This window comes from Ctenopharyngodon idella, chromosome 16 (assembly GCF_019924925.1).
Source record: "Ctenopharyngodon idella isolate HZGC_01 chromosome 16, HZGC01, whole genome shotgun sequence".
In the NCBI taxonomy this organism is placed as follows: domain Eukaryota; kingdom Metazoa; phylum Chordata; class Actinopteri; order Cypriniformes; family Xenocyprididae; genus Ctenopharyngodon; species Ctenopharyngodon idella.
Genome location: NC_067235.1, coordinates 25357046 through 25380038, shown reverse-complemented (window position 1 = coordinate 25380038; position 22993 = coordinate 25357046). Strand labels below are relative to the sequence as shown.

The 22993-nt window shown below is 36.8% G+C and overlaps 2 protein-coding genes across 4 annotated transcripts in view; one reads left to right on the top strand and one right to left on the bottom strand.

Moving 5' to 3' along the window:
• Nucleotides 1–221: 221 nt before the first annotated feature.
• On the bottom strand, nucleotides 222–3408 carry zgc:136493 (uncharacterized protein LOC692276 homolog). Of its 2 annotated transcripts, none has more exons than XM_051864369.1 (6): nucleotides 3159–3408; nucleotides 2663–3038; nucleotides 2403–2574; nucleotides 1147–1325; nucleotides 974–1070; nucleotides 222–838 (listed from the first exon to the last, which is right to left on the bottom strand). In XM_051864369.1, the coding sequence occupies exons 2-6, from the start codon at nucleotides 3033–3035 to the stop codon at nucleotides 685–687; spliced, it is 975 nt and encodes a 324-aa protein (XP_051720329.1). In that variant the 5' UTR covers nucleotides 3036–3038; nucleotides 3159–3408; the 3' UTR covers nucleotides 222–684. The 2 variants fall into 2 exon arrangements, with proteins under 2 accessions (XP_051720329.1, XP_051720330.1); XM_051864370.1 differs by having other exon boundaries at nucleotides 2929–3038; nucleotides 3159–3395.
• A 3637-nt stretch (nucleotides 3409–7045) lies between these two features.
• The window catches only part of jarid2a (jumonji, AT rich interactive domain 2a), a 41099-nt gene continuing 25151 nt past the window's right edge, over nucleotides 7046–22993 (top strand). For both annotated transcript variants that reach the window (XM_051864345.1, XM_051864344.1), the window contains exons 1-2: nucleotides 7046–7621; nucleotides 19515–19638. In XM_051864345.1, coding sequence (XP_051720305.1) covers nucleotides 7577–7621; nucleotides 19515–19638 — 169 coding nt within the window. In that variant the 5' untranslated portion in view covers nucleotides 7046–7576. The remainder of the gene's footprint in view (nucleotides 7622–19514; nucleotides 19639–22993) is intronic.

Genomic DNA, 22993 nt, shown 5'->3' with positions numbered 1-22993 from the left:
TTCTAGTAGCCCACAAAAGTTGTGAAGAATAAATATATTTTTTATTTATATGCTTTTTATTTTTCAAATTATATATGTGTGTGTGTGTGTGTGTGTGTGTGTATACTGTATATAGAGAAACACTAAATGAAAGCTTTATGATATCCCAAAAAGTAATCTGCAGATAAAAGAAACAAGAAAATAAGTCATCTGAAAATAAAAGAATGCAAAGACACCATACATTATAGCATTGCTAAGTTTATTTTTGAGTAATTATTTCTTCGCATCAGGATCATTTTTTAAATGATCACAGTTATGACAGAGTTTATTGGAGGGAAATACAGTTGTCAACATTTTAAGTGGATCAAAACCTTTCATCAAAGTCGTCCTAAAACCTTCTTCTTAGGACAACTTTGATGAACTTTTTTGATCCACTTTAAATGTTGACTGCTATATATTAATTTATAATGTGCTATTCAATTTAACAAACAATTTAATATTCTATGTGGAATTAACATATGAAGTATCCATATAACATTTAAAAGATGACTTATTTGCACACACACACAAAAATCACAAAACAATCACATCTACTATACATTGTGCTATCTAGTTTTAAAATATGATGATTTCCATCTCTATTAGTATTTTCTATGCTTTGCTGGTTAAAAACAAAGCAGGGACAGATGGCTCTGTGATCTGGCACTATGCCTTGACCTCATCAGGGATCTGGCCTCCAGTTAGAGCAGCCAAGGCATTGGTCACCATCCTCTCCACTATGATCTGAGACGTCTCCATGGTGTGGGTTCCTACATGAGGCAAGACGATGACATTTGGGATGGCCAGCAGGGGATGATCCCTGTACATAACAAAGAATCATATCATTTACACAGTGATGTGTTTAATGCAGGAAAAAAACATTGCAATTTTACAATCCTAAATATTGGGTCTTGAGTAAGTGCAATTAAACGAAAGTGTACTAAGCAAAGCAAACCTGGGCAATGGTTCGGGATACGTAACATCTAAACCTGCAGCTCGTATCATTTTCTTCTGGAGAGCTTCCACTAAAGCATCTTGGTCTACTACCAAGCCTATGACGAAAAAGTAGTTTTCAAACAAGACTGTTTCTCTTTAATTAGATTGCTTTGTTACAGCCTATCACATTACCTCTGCTAATGTTGATAAGGGTGCTATTGGGTTTCATCATGGCAAACTCTTTGGCACCAATCAGTTTGTGCGTCTGAGGGGACAGATTGACCACCACCATGACAAAGTCTGACCTCTGTAGCAGCTCCTTTATGCTTGCACAATATGTGGCCCCAACTGCTCTTTCTTCACTCTCAGGCCTGAACATATAAAACACTGTAAAATTAAACTTGAGCAGGGATGCAAAATTCAGTTCCTGAAGGGCCCTGCAGATTTTAGCTTCAACCCTAATTATATGCACCTGATCCAACTAGTCAAGTCTTATTTCAAGACTACAGGTATGTGTTTTGGAGGAGGGTTGGAATTAAATTCTGCAGGACTGTGGCCCTCCAGGAACTGAGTTTTGCACCTCTGATTTAAGGCAATCTAATGTGAAATCATAAAGCCTTATATACAAGCATTATAATGAAATATTCTCCCAATCACAGAATAAATATGTAACCAGCACCATTGTATTTTCACACTTTACATTGAAAGGAATTATTGCAGTGGGACAACACAGTTTAAGATCAGAAGTTTGGGGTCAGTAAGATTTTTTAATGTTTTTTACAAGATGCTCATTCTCAGCAAGACTGAATTTACATGATCAAATCACAGTAAATACTGTAATATTGTGGAATATTATTGCAAATTAAAATAATTTCTAACGTAATATATTTTAAAATGTAATTTATTCCTGTGATGGCAAAGTTGAATTTTACTCCATTCCAGCAGCCATTAGTGTCACACGATCCTTCAGATATTATTTTAATAAGCGGATATGCTTCTCAAAAAGCGTTTATTATTATTATTATTATTATTATTATTATTATCAATGTTGAAAATAGTTGTGCTGCTTAATATGTTTGTGAACACCATGATAATTTCTTTCAGAATTCTTTAATGAATATAAAGTTCAAAAGAGTAACAATTATTTGGAAAAAGAAATATTTTGTAACATTATAAATACATTCACTGCCTTTTTTTTATTAATTTAATGCATCCTTGCTGAATAATAGTATTAATTTCTTTGAAACAAAAAGTCTTACTGACCCCAAACTTTTACACAGTAGTGTAAATCAGTGACTTTTTGAAATATTTTAAAGCAATGACTAACCACTTTGTTTAAATGGACAGAAACAGACATTTGAAAAAAGAGAATTGAGTTTACTAATTATTCAAGCTGGTAAGAAATTGTTTAGTGAAAGAGGGAGCATTTCAAAGTCCAACAGATTCACCTTCGATTCCTATTGTGGTAAAGGATTTTCATCTCAAACCCTTGAGCTCTTTTGGCGATTTTGTATCCTATTCTACCCATGCCGATGATGCCCAGGGTGGCCCCGCTAACATCAGTGCCCAGAGAAGACTCTGGAAAATCATCAGATTCCCGGAATTTGGAAAAATTGTGCCCTGCAGAGAAAAGGAATATCACAATGGACTCAGTGAACAATATGATAAACCAGGAAGAAAGTATATAAAAGGAAACTGCACATCTCACCCTCAACAATCTTTCTTGCAGATGCCAGCATCAAACTCATACCAATATCTGCAGTGGCGTTATCCACCACATGAGGAGTGTTGGAAACTTTGACTCCAAAGCTATTTATCAGAGGAATATCAAGGTGGTCTACTCCTACCCCACCATTAACAACAACTTTGAGGTTAGGCAAAGACTGTAACAGGCTTTGGTCAACTTTAATAGCTACACCCCACACAAACAGTGCCTGAATTTTGGCAGCGAAGTCTTCTTTCCTCTGTACAAACCTCTCATATGGGATAATAGTGAAGTGTTTCTCGATACAAGGTTCAAAACACTTGTAGATGCCTCCGGGTCCTCCAAGTGTGGTAGCTAATATGCACGGTTTCTCCATAACCTGTGAGAAAATTAGCTCGCACTAACATAATGGGCTATAACTCTATGTAAACAAATAACAGACTATTCATTTTTAAAATTCTTATATGAAACAAAATTCTTATATCTTATACTTTCTCACCACTTGTGACAGTTGATCGCAGTCTGAATGCTCCCCAGATGAGTCTGATTGTCACGTGCAACACTGTATTTTGTATTCCAGACATGGTTAATCAAGTACCGATTAAGACCAAAGGTGGGATCCTGTAAATCATTATTATGTACCGCCTCTCATTCTAAAAAAAAACAATTAGACGATCGCCAAAAAGAGAAACCCGCTTAAAACTTTACAAATCATCCCTTTTCATGTTTCATCATCGGACGCTTTAATAGTTGCTAGTCACACAAATAACCAGAAGGGGGCGTTAAAAGCCCATGAAACGAATGAATCAGCTGTGGCCCATTTCTGTCACAAGATTAAGTTCATATGTTGTTTGATGGACATGTGGTTCGTGTTTTTACTTGTACACAATATTATTTCCAGATTTGATTTTCTATGAATTGTATAATTTCCTTTCCTCACAAACACTTTAATGAAGGACTCCTGCTTTGCTTTGTCAACAATGGTATTTTGGTTTATAGTTTATTGTTGTATGCCTATGTTTCATATTAGATTTATTAATAAGCCCACTATAAATATCAAATCTTATCATATATATTGTCAAAACCCCTCTCTCTCATTCGCAAATTCCTAGAATGCAATTTCAAAACACTATAACAAATCTATTGTGCTGATGATGAACCAACCATGTGAAGGGTGAATTTGCTAAAATATGAAAATTTGAAGGCCATAAATTATATATTAAAGGCTTTGACGGTACTGAGGGCCATTGCATTAATTCCAGAACAGTTAGTAGATGGCTATTAATGGCTGCAACAGAGCTCCAGCTTTCCCGTGGCCTCCATCTGTTCGAAAATCCATGTGTAGAGGTTCAGCGTTATCAACAACCAAATATTTCCACATACTGAAACTCTAGAAAGTAAATATGTTTTCATTTCCACTATACAGGAAAGTAAAGGAATTTCTGAGCTATTATGTATTGTCTCAACAAATAAAGTCTAATTTATTTACTAGGCATTTTAGGATTGGCTGCTCTAATACAATGATGCCCGGTGGATTCATGCTGAACACCGCAAGTCCATCTGCTACACTTGAAGGTATGCCACAATAAATGTCCATATCTGAGTAACCTCTCATATGTGTGTATAGGGGCAACCTATTAGTTATTGATGACAGTGGATAAATAATCCAAAGAAACTAGATATTCATAATACCTTGTTATTTCAATACATTCCTTTAACATTTGACCAACCCTTCAAGCATATGTGGATCTACTAAAGCAGATCAATCACTGCAGACTTGAATTGTGTCCTTTCTTTGTAATGAAAACTACTTCCTTGAGAGTTTGCTTGGTTTGGCAATCAACCAAAAATCTTTTCTGTTCTGCTGAGCACTTCTCTTCAAAGTCTAGTGCTTCACAATTAGCCTACATCTCTGACTCTGCCCCAGGGACAGGCATGTTTTAAAGTGATGAACTGATTCCACTGCCAGCAGGGTGGCCCATTATTTTGGCATTCATAGTCTACTTAAAACCCTATTTTTTAGAACTAAATGAGAGAAAATACTGGACAAGCTCTTGTTTTGCAGCCTGTGATTTAACAAAACTAAGGGTAGAACAATGTTCCTTTTTTCGAACTCAATGGACAAGAAAATTTAAATAGCCATCAGCCATATGCTCAAGAATATCAGTGTATCCTCATGAATTCAATGACAGCTATCTCACTTGATAGTCCAGAAGTATGTCATTTTAAAATATATAACACATCTTTTACACACATTTTTCTTCTCTCTAGTGGTTATTTGTCGTTTAATCACTTAACCAAAACTATTACCAACTTCTTGCAGTTTACTTTTCCTGTCTTTGGCATTTACAACTCTGGCCAAAAGTCTCTGGTGTAATGAAATGGGCACTTGTGCTGTGATATGCCCCTGATACCTCTTGAGGTTATTTTTAACGCTGTTCCAATTAAAGAGGCCTATCTGCCCTCAGGCTCGGGCCGAATGATAATGTTCATCCTGGTAGAAAGACAAAGAACATACTTCAGCAGATATTCAGACTCACAATCACAGGAAGATCCCATCTTACACTTGTTCCAGCAAAAAAAAAAAAAAAAAAAAAAGAGAGAGAGAGAGATTTAGTTAAGAAAATATGATTCCTAAACCAAATAAAAGGATATTGAAAAAACAATATACAGCCAAAACTGAAACTCATTAACAGCCTGTACAGTTTTCTAAGCATTATATATGGTTGGGGGTAATGCATTAATTTACAAGTAATGCGAGTTACATAATCAGATTACTTTTTTTGTAACACATTACTTTTAAATTTCCAACAACAACACATTTTACATTTGCCAAAAATAGAAGTTATGTTTTTTTTGTAATTAAAAAGCAAACAAGCAAGCCTAGCCCAGGTGAGGAAAAGTAATGAAAAAGTAACAACATTACTTTCCATAAAAAGTAACTAAGTAACTCAATTAGTTACTTTTTTAGGGAGTAAGGTAATGTATAATGCATTACTTTTAAAAGTAACACACACACACACACACACATACACACACACACACACACACACATACAGTCAAACCAAAATTTATTAAACATTTCATTTATTATTACAGTTTATTCACTATAGTTTTAAAAAATGGTAATAAAATATGACAAGATCTCAGACTTAAACTATGTCAGAAAAAATAATCTTAATTATGTCAGATAACACTTAAGCAAAACATGGTCAGGTCAAAGTGTCTGAATAATTTTTGGTCCCAAATTTTTATCAATTTTACTGGTAGTCCACTGTATGAAGAATATTTGGGTATAATATGTCACAGTTTACTTTATTTTGCTATCCTCACTTACATAAATGAACTATAGTGTCCTGCACCCACTAGTAAAAAAAATACAAAATTATATCTAGTGTCTGAATAATTTTTGGTTTGACTGTATATATACCAAAATAATATTTGTATAAAAGTGTCCTCTAAATGAATTTATGCAAATGTAAATATAACAGGCTTATAAGATAACAGAATATGATGCATTACGTTTGATTTTCACAGCAGTTCTCCCTGTTGTCTAATTCAAATGAATGACACTCATAACACTTCATACTGTAATAGAGAAAAATACCCCATCAGTTTCATCCCCATATACTGGGATTGCTGATCAGGGTTTATTTTTAGAAATAATCCCTGGATTATCACAGAGAGGGGTTTGCTATAATCCTTAAAGACTCCTTGATTTCACCAACATTGGCATAGTGCAATGCATTCTGGGCTGCGGGTTTCTAGAATTAGCAATTGCTAATATTTATTTGAAGAAAAAAAAAGTATTGGGCAAGTGCTCATAAACCATATATGGGTTTGCATGTGAATTGTAAGGAATTTATATTTCTGTAGGTTCATTATTCACAATTTGTGAATGTTGTGAATGATGCTACTGGTTAGAAATCATTTGTAACACTAAACTGAAACTTTTTACAAGCAAATTTCAATCAGTCAATGCATTTTAAATCTCGACCAAGGCACATGAAACTGATTATTGTTTAAAAAAAAAATGTATTGTTTACAATCTAGTGACATTGCTCTAGTGTTGTTTATGGTAGTGTGACTCACCTAAGCTTCATGACAATTCTAATAACATGTAAAGGACTCTTAAACTGTTTATTTTGTCTGCACATGGAACTTATGGGCTGAAAAGCAGTATCTTTTTTGTTTGTCTTTTTTATGCATCTTTGTTTTTCTGCACCTTCTAACAATAACTTAGTCAAGAAATATTTCCGTGATATTTTTTCAGAGAGCTAAAAGAAGTTAAGAAAAATGCTAAAAAGATTCGTGTCCTGTTTCAAATGTACCGCTAAACGTGCTGAGGGTGAATGATAGGACGGAGCCTCCTATGAAAGACGCCACTAGGTCGCATTAACATCGGTGCCATTGAGTTCACACAATATGAGGGAGCACAGCGGCAGCCAAAACCCAACTCCAGATTTTTCAAATTGGTGTGTTTGACTGTTTTGCACCCGCATAATGTAACAGTAAACGACATATTACAACCTACGAGAATGGAAGCCAGAAGCTGGCTTTTATTTTGACTGCAAGAATGTGGTGCGGGGAGCCCTGACAATACGCCGTTTAGCTTTCAAATGGAAGATTGGCTACTCCGGCTCATTTCGGTGGATATGTTGTCGTTGTTTTTTTACACAGACCCTTTTTAATCGCCATGGATCTTCAGATTTGGATTCTTTTACCTCTTTCGTGTCTTGAGCTGTGAAAAGAAGACAGGCTACGCCGATCGACCGGGATACAACATTCTCTGCCTACCTCGACATTTTGCTACCAGGGATTTAAATAATCACGTGCTACAACAACGAAAAGATTTTTTTTTATAATCAGAATTGATGTGGCCGTCTGACCTTTAATGAATTCAGTCTGGAGGGCAAAATGAGTAGGGAAAGGCCGAAGAGAAATATCATTCAAAAGAAATTTGTAAGTGCAAATTTGACATTTAATTCGTTGCGTGACCATCGAATTCAGTGGCAGCTGCCTCGTAATTTGCATTAATCACATCGCTGTTGTCCCCTGTGTTATGTTATCATCAGGTCTGGTGACAGAATTAGGTCAGATGTTATAAACCACAGGACTATGAACCATCTTCTATTTGATTTGGAGGTTAAGGACAGACTGGCCGATGTGAATCGTGCTGTTGACCCAAATAATGCATTGGGCTTTTGAAGTGTACCTTGATAGATTTCGCATTTCCGGTGTCTGTGACATGTTGCTATGTTGATTTCCACTTGGAATTTTGTCATATAGTAGCTCCAGTCGATGTAAACGACCGTCTCGCCACACTAGCGTGGTCAGTTTGTGGTCATGTGTGTGTTTGCGGTCATCATTCTGTGAGAGTGTGTGTAGGTCGGTTTTTCAATGTCACAAGAACTTAGCTTGTCAAATCGTGGGCAGATGCTTGTATTGTGGTAAAGGGCTGAGGTAGTTTACAGCCGGTCTCTGACCTCCTACTGGTTAGATGGTGTAAGCAGACTGACCTATTTATTGCTAAAATAGCCTATATGTTAAAACTGTCCCTCCGACCCATTCTGTTATCACTTTATCAGATGTGTCTAGTCCAGTCTATTAATCGAATCACGAGTGATCAAACTAATCCCTGAGTGAGGTTTTTTTGGCCCATCATTTGTGATCCTGACCAGGGTTGTAATAGTTAACAAAAATTAAATAAAAAGGTTGAAATAAAATAAACGTAATTCATAGTAGTAAAATTTTCAGGTCCACATGCCATTTTAATGAACATGATAAAGAAATAAGCATCACCATTTTATAGGTTTGTATTCATTTTAACCTATTAATTGTTGTTTGATTTGTATTTTTAAGAATAGATGAGAAATTATATTAAAATTAGGCTACCTCATATATCCTGGTTTTTCAAAGAAAAGCAGCTGTTGTGAGGATTAAGAAATATCATGATTTTAGTTGCTTTGGCTTATTTTAATGCTTTTTTTGCCTTGTTTTGAATAATTTAAGTCACATTGAGGCCCCCTTGGAAGCTTGCTGAGGCCCCCTAGTGGGCCCTGGACCCCTGGTTGGGAACCACTGATCTATACCCTTTGAATACAGCCTTATCTGGGTAACATTATAATGCATCTTGGCCATATGAAAACTGCAGGACAAAATGGCTGCAGGACAAAATCTTGACACATTTTTTAGATTTAAAAGCAGATTCATGCAGAAAGAAAAGAAATGTATATACAAAAATCATTCAGTTATTCTCTGAGGGTTACTATTTCATTCAGTTGCAGTCTGATGTCTTTGTTTACAATGATGTTTAATTGACACATGGTTTGAAGTACAAGCTCTGAACATTCAGTTTGGTTGTATGAGGCTAGGAGTGATCCGTTTAAAGATGATAGCTTCTTTGTATGGAGCTCTCTGCCTTGGCTTTAGTTGGTATTCGCTGTAATTCATTGCAATCCTGTGGATCAAATACAGCTGTCGCTTAGATGTTTAGACATGTGAAGGCGCAAGCACAAACACACTTGTAACACTTCATGTTTACTGAAATCCATCAGGGTTCAATATGAAGGTAATTCTGTGAACATGCTAAAAACCTTGACTGTTTTTGAAAATGCAAGGCTATGAATATAAATAGCACGTTGTGTGCATTGAAACTGAGAATGTTGTACATTCTTTCTCCTCTCTTGCCAAACCGGATATGGTCGGTTAGTAAATCTGCACAGGGATCAAGAGATTTCTAATCAGGACTGCATGAATCAGCAACAGAATTGATATGTCACTTTCTATTGTAAACCAGCCTGTATTTACACAGTAACTCTGTGACAGTTCCCATTATTCGATCAGATCTCGTTTTTTCTGTTTAAGAATATTACCCAGTGCCATTCAGGATTAGGTGAGGTTACAGCACACATTATTACTGTGGATTATTGTAACATTACTGAAGTGTAGTGTAAATGAACAGGCTGTGGAAATGAGGAAGGCTGTAAGAAATCGTGTTTCACGCTTTCTCCCAAGCACCATATGTGAAAACAAATCTATTTAATGTGACAACAGAGCAGAAATTGGCAGATATATATCGCTCTGTGTTTACAGTGAGCACAGGCCTGCCTCACATGCCAGAGATGGCCATCTAAACTGGAAGCTCTTGTGTCCCACACATTTTCTTTGGCCTCAGCAGTCAGAGATATTTGATAGCTCCTTCAGACTCATCCTTGGCATCAGTTTGCTTCACACAGTAATGGAGAACTAAAGCCCATGCTACACTGATCCTGTTTAGGTTAGCGCTACATTTACAAACACTAGATAGACTAATTCGTTTCAGGTGTTCACTTCAAACGTTTTTTTTTTTTATCTAGAAAATGTTGACTGTTATTGCAAATCTTGAATAACTGGTTTAGTGGGGCATCTTCACTGGTAAGAAGCCCAAAAATGTATGTTTAATCCTAAATAAGGGTGATTATTATCTGATTTTAATTCATTCTCGTTTTTAAACTTTTGGTCCTCATCCCTGTAACTGACAGAGACAAAATGAGGTTTTAATTCGTCACAGTCCGGTTTTACTTCAGTGACTGGATTGCTTTTTATGTCTTAGTGGAGTTTTGGTCTTTGTTCATATGATATATATGATTGCTAATGTGGTTTGAAATATAGGGCCTAAGGAAGTACTTAGTCACACTTTATATTACAATGTTCATTTTACTGTGTATTTACATAATTAATGAATTCTACTAATGAACTACATGAACTTGCTCTGTAATTATTTTGTTGATCGGATTGTTATTATATTAATTATAGTAACATGCATTATGTGAAACGCTGACGCTGTAAAATAGTGTTAAATAAGGTCAAATTGGTAATCTAACATAGCAACAACAGAATTGACATGCTGTTGGATGTTATTGATTTATGTACCGCTAAACGTGCTGACTCATTTGTTCACTTACAAGTGAATGTTTTTATGAATTTAAGTACTTATGAGACACACACACACACACACACACACACTACATATTATTATATTATATTATTACATATTATTATTATTATTATTATTATTACATTTAATAATAATTTAAAAATGATTGAATAATTGTATATGAGACATCCATCTTTATAATGTCAACACTGTTAAACCACTGGATAATATTCAGCTGTGATGAGGTGATAAATGAGCAAGGAAAATGATTAATATCGCTTGCGTCGTCTACTACTGTACAGCCTCATTGCATTTTATCTGTGTAATGAAATTTTGTGACTGTGTTACAACTCTCAAATAAAACAAAGGATGATGTAAAAACTGCAGGAAGCTTGTAATGGCTGCTTCATCCCTCTGTCTCAGACATGTCCAGCTGTGCACTAATTGATGCAGTCATCCCAAACTCCAAGGAGACATTGTATCAGAATGGGCTTGCCGAACTGGGTACAATTATTACTGCAATGTTATTATCAAGAGATGTTTTTATCAAGAAACATGTCTGGCTTTTGTCTATTGATTTAATGGCTGTTTGATTTGTTTTCTTGAGAGATAATATTAAGGATGTCATAAATAGCAGATTGATGTATTTAAAGGCTTTAGCAAAACTTAGATGATGAGCAAATATTGCTGCGTTTAGTGTATTGAGAATCAGTGCAAGGTGACTCCAGCGTCTGTTGTCTCTTGAGTCTTCATACCACCGTCATGCATGGTAGTAGCTCATTGAGTTTTAAATTAGTTTTAATTCATCCCAGTATAAGCATACTCTTTAACACCGCTCATGTCTATAGAAAGAGAGGGAGGGAAGTGCATATGGTAAAGCAGCCAGGTTTGCCACTGGCATTCTCCTGTTGTCATGGCAGGAGAGGGGATTGTCATTGGGTGGGTCTGTGCTTCCTTGGCTCTGTCTGCAGCAATCTGTCTTCACAGCTAGGTGAATGTGTAGAGGTGCTGTCACTGGAAACAAAGTGTCCTTGATAAGCAAACCTCTAGGATGCAATGCTACAGTCAGGCTTGTGGGAACTCCCCTGAGCATTGAGTCCTTTGTGTTTGTACAGTCAGTGAAGATTGTGTGGCATCAAAACATTTATTTGCAATGCAAGCATAAAGATCAGCAGCTTTTTTGAAGAAGTATTCTGTTATCCTGAAATTTCATTTCCATGGTTCTGTCTTCTGCATCAGTATTGAAATTCTGGCTGGAACAAATAAGCAAAGAATTATTTTCATGTTATGAAAGAACTGATGAATGGCCAATATTATAAATCTATACTAAAAAATAATAATAAATAATATTTTAAAAAGACAAAAAAAAAAAAATCTATACTAAAAAAAGTGTTCTATAAATGAATTTAGGCCTCACAACAATATAAAGTATGAATAATAACAGATAATAAAAATAAAGTTTATAAACTTCAGGGAAGGGGGGGGTCCAAGGGGGGTATTTTTATGTAAAGAAATTAAAGAATTAAAAGGGATTTAAGGGAATAAAGAAGAAATAAGAATGTAAAAGAAGTTCTAGGTCTAATTATAGCCTAGTTGTGAAGTAGTCCATTTAAACTCTTTGCGAATAATATTTTATTCAAAATATGCACACATTCACTCGTTTGTATGTCGAATATGTCAAAAATGTAAAAAAACGTCTCTTGTCTCATCACATTCAGTTATGAATGACATTATTTAAATTATAGCATATTTTCAATTCCAAATGGAGGAATTCCATAAAAAAAGCTGAGTATTTTGCATCACTATATGTTACTGTGGGTTGTTAAACATCCATCGTAAAACAGTTGTCAAATATTAAATTACTTATATCTTACCAGGCATGCACTCTTTCACTGTAAAAACTAAAAGTGTTGTGTTGGAATTCATACTCGTCTACAGTGAATAGTAAACCCCGCCTTCTTTGATCTGATTGGCCATCATTTTGACATTGACGAGCGCTGTTAGACCGCTGAGGCAGACCAGCATAAAAATTTAATCTTTTAAACTGTCTGTCATCCTAACAACAAACAGAGCGGTGCGTAATGGAGAGCAGCATTAAAGGGTTAGTTCACCCAAAAATGAAAATTATGTCATTTATTACTCACCCTCATGTCGTTCCACATCCATAAGACCTTTGTTCATCTTCGGAACACAAATTAAGAAATTTTTGATGAAATCTGATGCCTCAGTAAGGCCTCTATTTGCTAGCAAGATAATTAACACTTCCAGATGTCCAAAAAGGTACTAAAAACATATTTAAAACAGTTCATGTGAGTACAGTGGTTCAACCTTAATATTATATAGTGACGAGAATACTTTTTGTGTGTCAAAACAAAATAACGACTTTTCAACAATATCTAGTAATGGGCGATTTCAAAACACTGCTTCATGAAGCTTCAAAGCTTTATGAATCTTTTGTTTCAAATCAGTGGTTCGGAGCACCAAAATCACGTGATTTCAGTAAACGAGGCTTCATTACGTCATAAGTGTTTTGAAACTTCAATAGTTCATGTGACTTTGGCAGTTTGATACGCGATCCGAACCACTGATTCAAAACAAAAGATTTGTAAAGCTTCGAAGCTTCACGAAGCGGTGTTTTGAAATCGGCCATCACTAGATATTGTTGAAAAGTTGTTGCTTTTTTTTTTTGCCACACAAAAAGTATTCTCGTCGCTTTATAATATTAAGGTTGAACCACTGTACTCACGTGAACTCTTTTAAATATGTTTTTAGTAGCTTTCTGGGCATTGAAAGTGTTAATTATCTTGCTGGCAATGGAGGCCTCACTGAGCCATCGGATTTTATCAAAATTATCTTAATTTGTGTTCCGAAGATGAACGAAGGTCTTACGGGTATGGAACGACATGAGGGTGAATAATTAATGACAGAATTTTCATTTTTGGGTGAACTAACCCTTTAAGAAATCTCAAATATTAGGGGGGACAATTTATTAGGAGGGGGGGGGGGGGGGTATATCTGCCAGTTCGTGTAGCTTTTCAGAAATGGAAAGCTTTCATGTTGTCAATGGAGTAGGTGTGACATTGAGTGCAGTTAAATGGCTTATTTGAGAAGCTTATCTGAGTGAAATATTCTTAAGAGCATAGCCAGTCATCATTTACAATCGGAACACCTGCGTGTACCGTGTTGATAGGCCAGTCGATGTTTGTTTAACGTCAGGTTGTTGGTCCTGGGTAAATAATAGATCCATTTTTTTTTTCTTTCATGCCAGCTTGCTTTTGTTAACATTAGTAATAGTCAGCTGTGTGTGTGTGTATGAGTGACCAGTGACTGGTCTGAGACAGATGGGTAAACAAGGTCAGATTCAATGTGTTGGCAGGCTGGCCCTCGGCCCGTCTGCTCCTGCTGCCCTGTTTAAATTTGATCTGTGTGAAGCAGCGCTCGCAGACCCAACTAATGCTCTGTCTGAATCAATGTCTGTGCTAAACTTTAGGTAAAGATTAAAGCTTTTTCAGTAATTTTCCTGATTATAACACTAGTTGCTTTTGGATTCAAGTGTGTGCAATCCATAAGGGAGCAATTACTCATTAAAGCCATCATGTTTAATAAAAGCGTTTGACAAGTTATCTGTATGCAAATCAAACCCACACACTAGAATTAAACAGGCCTCAGTCTGCACCCTATTATTCTGCCATTATTCCTCTGACTTTGTCCTCTGTTGTTTGCTTTTTGCTCTTTGTTGTTGTTCTGATGCCTCACTTGATCTTTGGATTATGGACTCCAAATATAAACAAATGTGAAGTCCTCTAATTCAACAGATATATGTTGCTATCATGAAAGATCTGCTTTGTGCTTGCGGTGACAGACTTATCCTCACGAGTTCAGACACAATACACCTTTATCAATAATTGACAAGGTTGCTGGTAGCGTAATAAAAACCAGCACATGACTTCGAGATGTGTGTGGTGAGAGATGCTGGTGTAATTGTAAGAGCTGCCCGGAGCTACATACACTGACACAAATAGCAAACTGATGTGGTTAAAAGGAGGATGCACATGAGGTCGTTTTCACAGAGGAACTGATTATGACAGTTAAATGAGCAACATGAATCTTGTGTTTAATTTATTTTGGAGATATTGGGCTCATGCACCATCTGTGATTATCGTATTGATATTAGATCTTACCTTAAATGGAAAATTCTATACTGTATATTAGTGCAACACAACAGGCATGTTTAGTGAAAATAGTGGAATTATATTGCTGTATTTCATTTATGAGGTGTGTCAGCGCTCCAGGATATCCTATAATCATTCACTTAACTGTCAATTTCCAAGCATCAAGTAAGCAAATTTTATTCTGGAATTGGCAACGCACCTTGTGCTGGAATAAAAACACTGAAATTGTCAGTATTATGTTTTTGTTCTGCTTAGTTTCATTGTGTTTTGGTTCTGTTCCTGTTCCCTGCATTTGTATGTTGACCTAGTTTCCTTGTGTGTGCCAGTTATTCACTAAATAAGTTCACCTGTTGCCCATCGTTTACCCTCTGTATATTTAAGTCCTTAGTTTCCTTTGTTCAGTTGTGCGTTCTACGTCGTGTTATACCGGTTGTTCTGTTTCTTTGTTTTCTGAGTGTTTTGAGTTTTTGTTTAATAAACCTTGATTTTGCTGTGATTAGATCCTCTTCCTCGTCTTTGCTGCACCCTAGGTGACATGCACAGGCTTTGTGCTGTAACTCTAGTGAGATATAGATTTGAATCATCAATCATGATTGTAGGAGAAAATCACAGTTTAAAGGCATTTCAGAGTGAATACATAAATATCAACATTATATATTTATATGTTATTTATGTATAAAGATCTTGACCAAAAATTGATACACCTCTTGATGAAATAAGTGTTGTGATGTTATTTCCATTAAGAGGTGCATCATTTTTTGGTCAAGATCTTGTATTGACAATGCAAGAGGTGAGCACTCTGTAAAGTCTCCTCCAGCACATCCCCAAAACTTACACTGAGGTTAAGGTCAGTGCCAATTCATGTGTGAAAATGATTCTTCATGCTCCCTCCCAACAATTCTTTCACAATTTGAGCCTGATGAATCTTGACATTGTCATCCTGGAATATGGCCATGATACATCTTAATACATGGTTGTTTAAGAAATGAAAAGCTACACACTCCATCTTTTAGGGTTAAAAGAACCGTTGCCAAACATATAACATGCTAGAAACATAATAATCACTGTAATAATGATCCATCCATATAGTGTTGTCACGGTACCAAAATTCCAGTAGTCGGTACCAATACCATAAAAATTTTACAGTTCTCGGTACCAATTTTGGTACCACAGCAAAATCTGTTGGAACTATTTTACTATTTTATATAGCCTATTTTAAAAACATATTAAATATGGTAATCATACATATAAATATTTGGAGTGTGTGTGTATGTTTGTGTGTGTATATATACCTCAATGAAATAAATTTTGAAATATAAAATAAATAAATAAATGCTCAAACATCCATTTTGTAACAGACGTGCGTGTTTATTTTAGCTATTCCTTCAATGAAACGACACACTACAGCTTGTAAAACTATGAAATAAATATCGTAAATAAATGGTAACCTAAATAATAAGAAAGTTAAATATTATTTAAAAACATTCGTTTTTTATTTTTCACAGAAAGATGCATCATATAGCCTACTGCTCTGCTCTTTGAGAGGGATGTGGGACATGAGCAGGAAAGAGACCATTTCGCTTTAATAATATCTTCATGTTATCTCCTGATGTTACAAGGAACTGACACTTGTAAAAGGTCTGAAGAGCGAGTTTTATCTTCACACATTCCGGCTATATTTGATGTAGCGCTGCCAGGGAAAGCGAAAGTAAAAATTACCAGCGTGTGTGAAAAGCGCTATACAAATAAACTTGACGCGCCTTATGAAGTCTAATAACAAGCACAAACTGTGTTAAATAGAGCAAAAAGGTTTCTGTCCTACGGTGTTTTTTCTACTTTACCACAGTAAAGAATGCGAATAGACTATAATAGGCCTAAAAGCGAACGAAAGGAAGAAACGTTATAATCCCCTTCGTGAGTGAAGATTTGGGAAAAGAAACATGTATTCCGTGTTCAGTGGAATAACTAATGGAATATTGTTAAATTCTCTGCTAATCGGGTGACCAGATCGTGATTCTCAAAACAGAATACAAAGCTTAAATTTATGGACTCTCGTACCTCTCTCATTCGGCATGAACCAAAATGTTTCCATGGCTGCGATGTCACATTTAATTGCTAACCTATTATTTCTTTTGTAAACAAAGCTTTGTGCTTCACTCGTGTCATATTCAAGTAAATCCTGGCACAGTCCAATCAGTGGGTACCGAATACACCCGGATTCTCGGTACTACAGAAATGCTGGTATCGTCACATTTTCAAAAATTCAGTACCGAAGTACCGGTACTTTTGACAACACTACATCCATAGACTCTTAAGTATTTGCCTATTAAAATCCAAACAGCAACTTTTCTTTTTTTTTTTTTTTTTTTGTCAGGGCAGTGTATGTATATATGTAATCATCAGTTTTCCTCCATAACTGCCTGACTTGACTTTATATTTTTTTTAATTATAATTATTGATGCGTAGTATCCTGTTGTTTGTGCACTGTTTAAACCACAATGTGAAGTTCAGATGAAATGGGGTTTTGTATTGTAAGAGAAGCCTTTCCTTTTCTGTCTGGCAGTCTATTGATATTGACTTCCACTTTCTAGTGTCTCTTTTTGTGGGACCTTACTTACATAATCTCATAAATAATACAGCTTGGCCCTCGCTCGTGAAATGTCATGTCGTTTTGAGTTCACCCTGACAGGGACTTTCACATGACCGCCACAATAGACCTGTGGAAGACCGTCTCCATGGCGACTAGAAGTTCCCTAGCGAGTGCCACTTTCTTCGTGTGCCATGAGGAGGCCCTAAGCTGGGGTCAAGCACTTCACATCGTCCTAATCATCTAAAGTATTTCACATTGCTGTCACTGGGGGGAGGGCAACATGATTACGAATCTTGCTCTCAGGATCAGTTTGCTAAAGTCACATTTATAGTGATAACAATACATCACATATGTAAAATATCAAATCTGGCTTCATGAAATGCTGATTGCAGTGATGACTATACAACATTCCTCTGTGTATGGCCTCTGGCCTGTCATGCTATAGTCCATAAGACAAAATAATATTTTACACACATTAACCAGTTCAAAGTTTTCTAGCATCTTCAGCATTTTTGAACCCTTTCCAACAGTGACTGTATAATTCTTTTCCGCACTGATGACAATGGAGGGACTTATACACTATTACAAGATGAAAACATTCACTGATACTCACGAAGGCAACACAATGTATTAATGTGCCAGGGGATGTAAACTTTTTAAAGGCTTAGTTCACCAAAAAATTAAAAATCTGTCATTAATTTCTCACCCTCATGTCATTCCAAACCTGTAAGACCTTCAGAACACAAATTAAGATATTTTTGATGAAATCTGAGAGGTTTTTGGCCTCTGATAGACTGCAATGTTATTACCACTTTTAAGGCCCAGAAAGGTAGTAAAGACATCGTTAAAATAGTCAGTATGACTACAGTGGCTTCATGTTATGAAGTGATGAGTATACTTTTTGTGCACAAAAAACAAACTGTCTACGCTGCACTGTCTATACAACGTAAACAGTGTAGGAGACTGACAGGGAAGAGAAGAAATTGTTGAATAAATCATTATTTTTGTTTGTTTTTTTGCACACAAAAAGTATTCTCGTCGCTTCATTGCTGAAGGGCAATACTAAATGGAAAACTCTTTGAACAAAATAAGAAAAATGTACACATCCTCATGTTCAAAATATAATTAGGGATCTTTTTCCATTAAAGTCACCATGAAATCAAAATTGAGAATTCTTTTTTTATGGACAATTTTTTTTAACAGAAAATTGCAGTGTTAATTATAAATGCTTTAAATGTGCACACGATTTTTTATTTATGTGCCCTCGTAGTCTTCAATCAAAATAACTTTCCCTCTTTCAGTAGACATCCCTTCACTTCTCTGATGGTGTGTTTACTGTGAGGGCGGGACAACCTGTCACTCACATGAGATCACAGTAACAACAAACCACAACCATCCAATCAATTCCCTGATGGACAAAACCAAGTCCTGCACTACATTTTTTCTTGTTCGAGAAGCTGTTTCACTCAGATACATATACATCACAATAGGAAAGAAAAGAGTATCACAACTTCTGTTTCATGCCGACTTTAAACCCCCCTGAACCATTGTATTGTTACCCGTGTGAAAAGCCTGTTGGTGGGTCATTTAGTGACAGTGCAACACTAGGGCACATGATTGAGAACATGCTTGGCTTGTTACCCCATTTATGGTGAAGGCATAAGGCCAAGGCAATGAGCTGTTATGAGATTTAACCATTAATAAGAGATCACATTATTGGATGAAAGACTTGTTATGAGGCTTTGAGAGAAATGTGAAGAACAGTGAGGTCATTCAGCTACCTAGTACAGAGATGTCTTACTACAGCACATTAGGTAATCTGTGGGGAACAAATGTTATACTAACATCGAGAGCATTTGTTGTGATTGCTTTTGGAGCATTCAGTAATAAAAGGCTTTCTGACATGTGCTGGGATTGAGAAACTGCAGCCAACTGCACTATTTATAGCACAGTCCTCTGTCTGTATAGCTTTGCTGTGTTTTTTTCTTTCTCATCCACTCTCAGTGTTTGTCATTTCATTTGTTTGACATAATGAAATCATGCCGGTTTTCCAATTGTTTGACTAATTAATCCAAAACAGTTTATTTAAAGAGCTGTTTATTTTTCTTATGATGTGACTTCAGGTCATCTGTTTCATTTTTTAGAGCTCTAAAATGAACTCTTTCCTTTCTGCAGGATGATAACGATGGGATCCCATGGTCGGAAGAGAGAGTGGTCCGCCGGGTGCTCTACCTCTCACTTAAAGAGTTTAAGACTGCTCAAAAGAGCAAAGTGGAGAATGGCACTGGAATAGTTAATGGTGAGTATTCATCTTTTCTAGAGCAGTGCTTTCAGTGATCTAGACTACAGATGGATACTGACCTTTAGAACAACTGCAGCAAAGAACTCACTTCTGTGGCCGTCAACATCTGACGCTGCTGTTTTAGCTGCCATTCTGAACCCATTTAGAGAATAATATATTGAGAATATCATAGGCACTAGAATGAGTTTTAAGATGAAGGATAGGTTGTGATGTCACCATATGGCAAAGACTGAGCACATGAATATTAATTAACTTCATGCTGACATTGCTAGGTAATCTTTCTAGCACATGCATATTAGTTCATTAATATTCATGAGCCAAGCCTTCAACTTGGTCATATTTATAAACTTATATCCTGTGCAGAAGATGTTTTATGCTTTTTGGCATTGCCAAAGCCAGTTTTATGTTTGCTGAGATATTTTTATTATGAATATTTAAAATGATGGCCTATTTTGTTAAATAAATGTAAGTTTGTTCTTTTGAAATTATAGTTATTCATTCATTTTGATCAATTTACAGGCTCAAATTAAAAGTACATAATTGACTTGATATTTCTACCTACCAAAATATGCTGAAACGTACAGTTTGATGTGGTATTTTCAGGGTGCATTGGTATTTGATGAATTATTTTGCCTTAGTTGCTAAGATCATGTGTATCCAGCCAGCTGTGACACTCAGGGGGACACATGGCACTGTGGGACTTTTCTTTATTTCCTCAGCCTCTCAATGGTCCATTAGGAATATTATTGTTCTGCCATGATTGCAATGAAAATGTGTGAGCAAAGTAAATTATGTCCTGAATAATGCCCTTACTGTATGGGTTTCATGTGCCGGGGCTGCAAAGCGCTCTCACTGCTCTCAAATCACTGCACTCTAATGGGGTGAACTTAGTGACCTGCCTGGCTGTGTATGGTGCAGTGCATCATCTCGCAGAGAATGTCAAGGGCATGAACAGAACACCTCATAAGCTCACTACTTTATGTGCTTCCAATAATTCATTTGGAATTGATTTGTAATCAAAAGAATCACATTGCATTTCAGAGAGTCTTGCACATTCTCATTCTCTGAAAAGGCATCCTTCAGAATTCAAAAAATTCGAACGCGTGATACGTTATTCTGTGTGGTTAGTAACTGCATTCTGCATTCACTTTTGCAAATAAGTAAAATGTCAATTTGCATACTTTCATATTAATTTAGCAATATATATATATATATATATACCCCACAATGTGGGGACCCATACATATTCCCCCATTACATTATTATGCATTATATTCAACATTATATATAGTAGTTTAATGTAGTACTGACACTAAAACTCTGTAAACTTGAATTTTTTCTCACACAGTAATTTTCATTTTGGGTGAACTATGCACAACACATATTGTCACTATCCACAATACGATGTTGCAATTTTGTAGAGCGATATATTGTGACACGATATATTGTTACACCTCTTATATTAATGTCTATTTAAATATAAAATATATCAAATATATATAATGCAATATATATTTATGTAGTATAAAAATTTAAATCATATAAAACATACTGTTAGGGTTATGTTCATGTTTTTGTGCATAATTCCTTTCTCAGGTTCTAGTTTTCCTGCTTGTTTGATTACCCTGTTTGTTGCCATGGTTGTTCATTGTTTGAGTTGTTATCCTCTTAGTTTTGCACTCTTCCCAGTTCAGTTTTCTTTGTCTCTGTTCTTCTGTTGCCATAATGTTTGATTTGAGGTGAGATTGAGGTGTGTTACACCTGTTTCTAGTTAATTATATCATTTAGTCCCTAGTGTTTCTCTGTATATAATATATATATATATATATATAGCCCTCAGTTTCAGTTGCCCTTTGTCCATTATTGTCTATGTTTGTGGTTGTTCTGTTCCAATTATTTTAGATTGCCTAGGTGCCCGAGTATTGTTATTGAGTTATTATTAAAATCTGCTGCACATAGATACTGCTCTTTTTCATAATTCCTGCTGCAACCACAATGTGACAGAATAACGGACCGGAATACATGGATCTAGAAACAGTTTGGATCCTCCTCCTCTCCCAGGGGGATCTCTCCCTCAAGGTACATATGCAGAGGTTTTTAGATCTGGTCCCTTTCATTCATTATGACGACAATAGCCTCTGCGTTTTTTCCCGGGCGGGTTTGAATCATCATAAGGTCTTCCAGGGAACTTCCAGGAATTCATTGACTGGGTGCTATTTCAAAATGGATTCCCCTTCCATGTCGGCAAGAGAGAGGAGGATTCCAGCACCAGAGTTAATACCTGAGCCAAAGATCATCCCGAATCCTGAGCCCAACAGCATCCTTGCCTGTGTATATATTGGTGGAATACGAGTGGATGGAGTGTCCCTTCGACTATAGCGGATGCAAGTGCACTGAACTCAGCTCCCCTTATATAGTTTAAGGAGTATGAAGAGGGAACAATTTTATAGACCTGCACCGAGCCTGTTTCGTCGCCCAGCACTGTGTTATTGTTGTCTTTGATGTTCCCGCCCTGCGTCCCACTCCCACGTCCTCTGCCTGTTCCGAGTCGGCCTAGAGAGCCATTCCTGAGAATTCTGCCTGTTCCTCTTCAGACTAGAGAGTCGTTCCTGAGAAGTCTGCCTGCCCTGTATCGGCCAGTAAGGCAGTTTATTAACCCCCTGTCCTTCAGCCCTTCGTCTTCTCTTACGTTGCATGCATGGTGCTTTCTGGATCCACCTCGAGCTGATAGTTTGTCAGCTCGACCCTGGACTGTCACCCCTTTTTTCTCTGCCTATAACCTCCAAGCCCATCGCTCCACCTCCACTGTCAACCTGTTGGCTCCAGCGTGGCTCCTCGCCCCCTCGGCTCCACTTGGGACCATCATCCCTACGACTCCACCAGGCTTCCTTGTCCCTCTGGCTCTGCCTTGGTCAGTCGTCACTCTGCCATCACGATGGAGTTATGGGCCTTCATCGTTGACTCGTCTCTCCACCCTTTTGGCTTCGCCAGGCTCCTTTTTTCCTCCAGCTTCACCTCAGTCCTGAACCTTCTGTGTCACCCGGTCTCATTAGCTCTTCGGCTCCGTCTGGGTCTCCATCACCATCAGCCTTGTCTCAGACAGTCATTCCGCTTCACAATGGCTCCTACCTCCCTGGACTCCACCTTGGGTTTTCGTCCTGGGATTCCTGCTGGGGATTCAGCCCTGGCTCACTTACCGTTGACTCCTCCCTGGCTTCTGCCACTGTTGTTTTCTCCATGGCTCCTCCTGTTGTTTTCTCTGCTCTGGCTCCTATGTTCATCCCTTTTCTGCGTTCCCCACCTATACTTCCTCCCATCCTCTTCTGTTGGACTTTATTCATTTTGTTTGTTG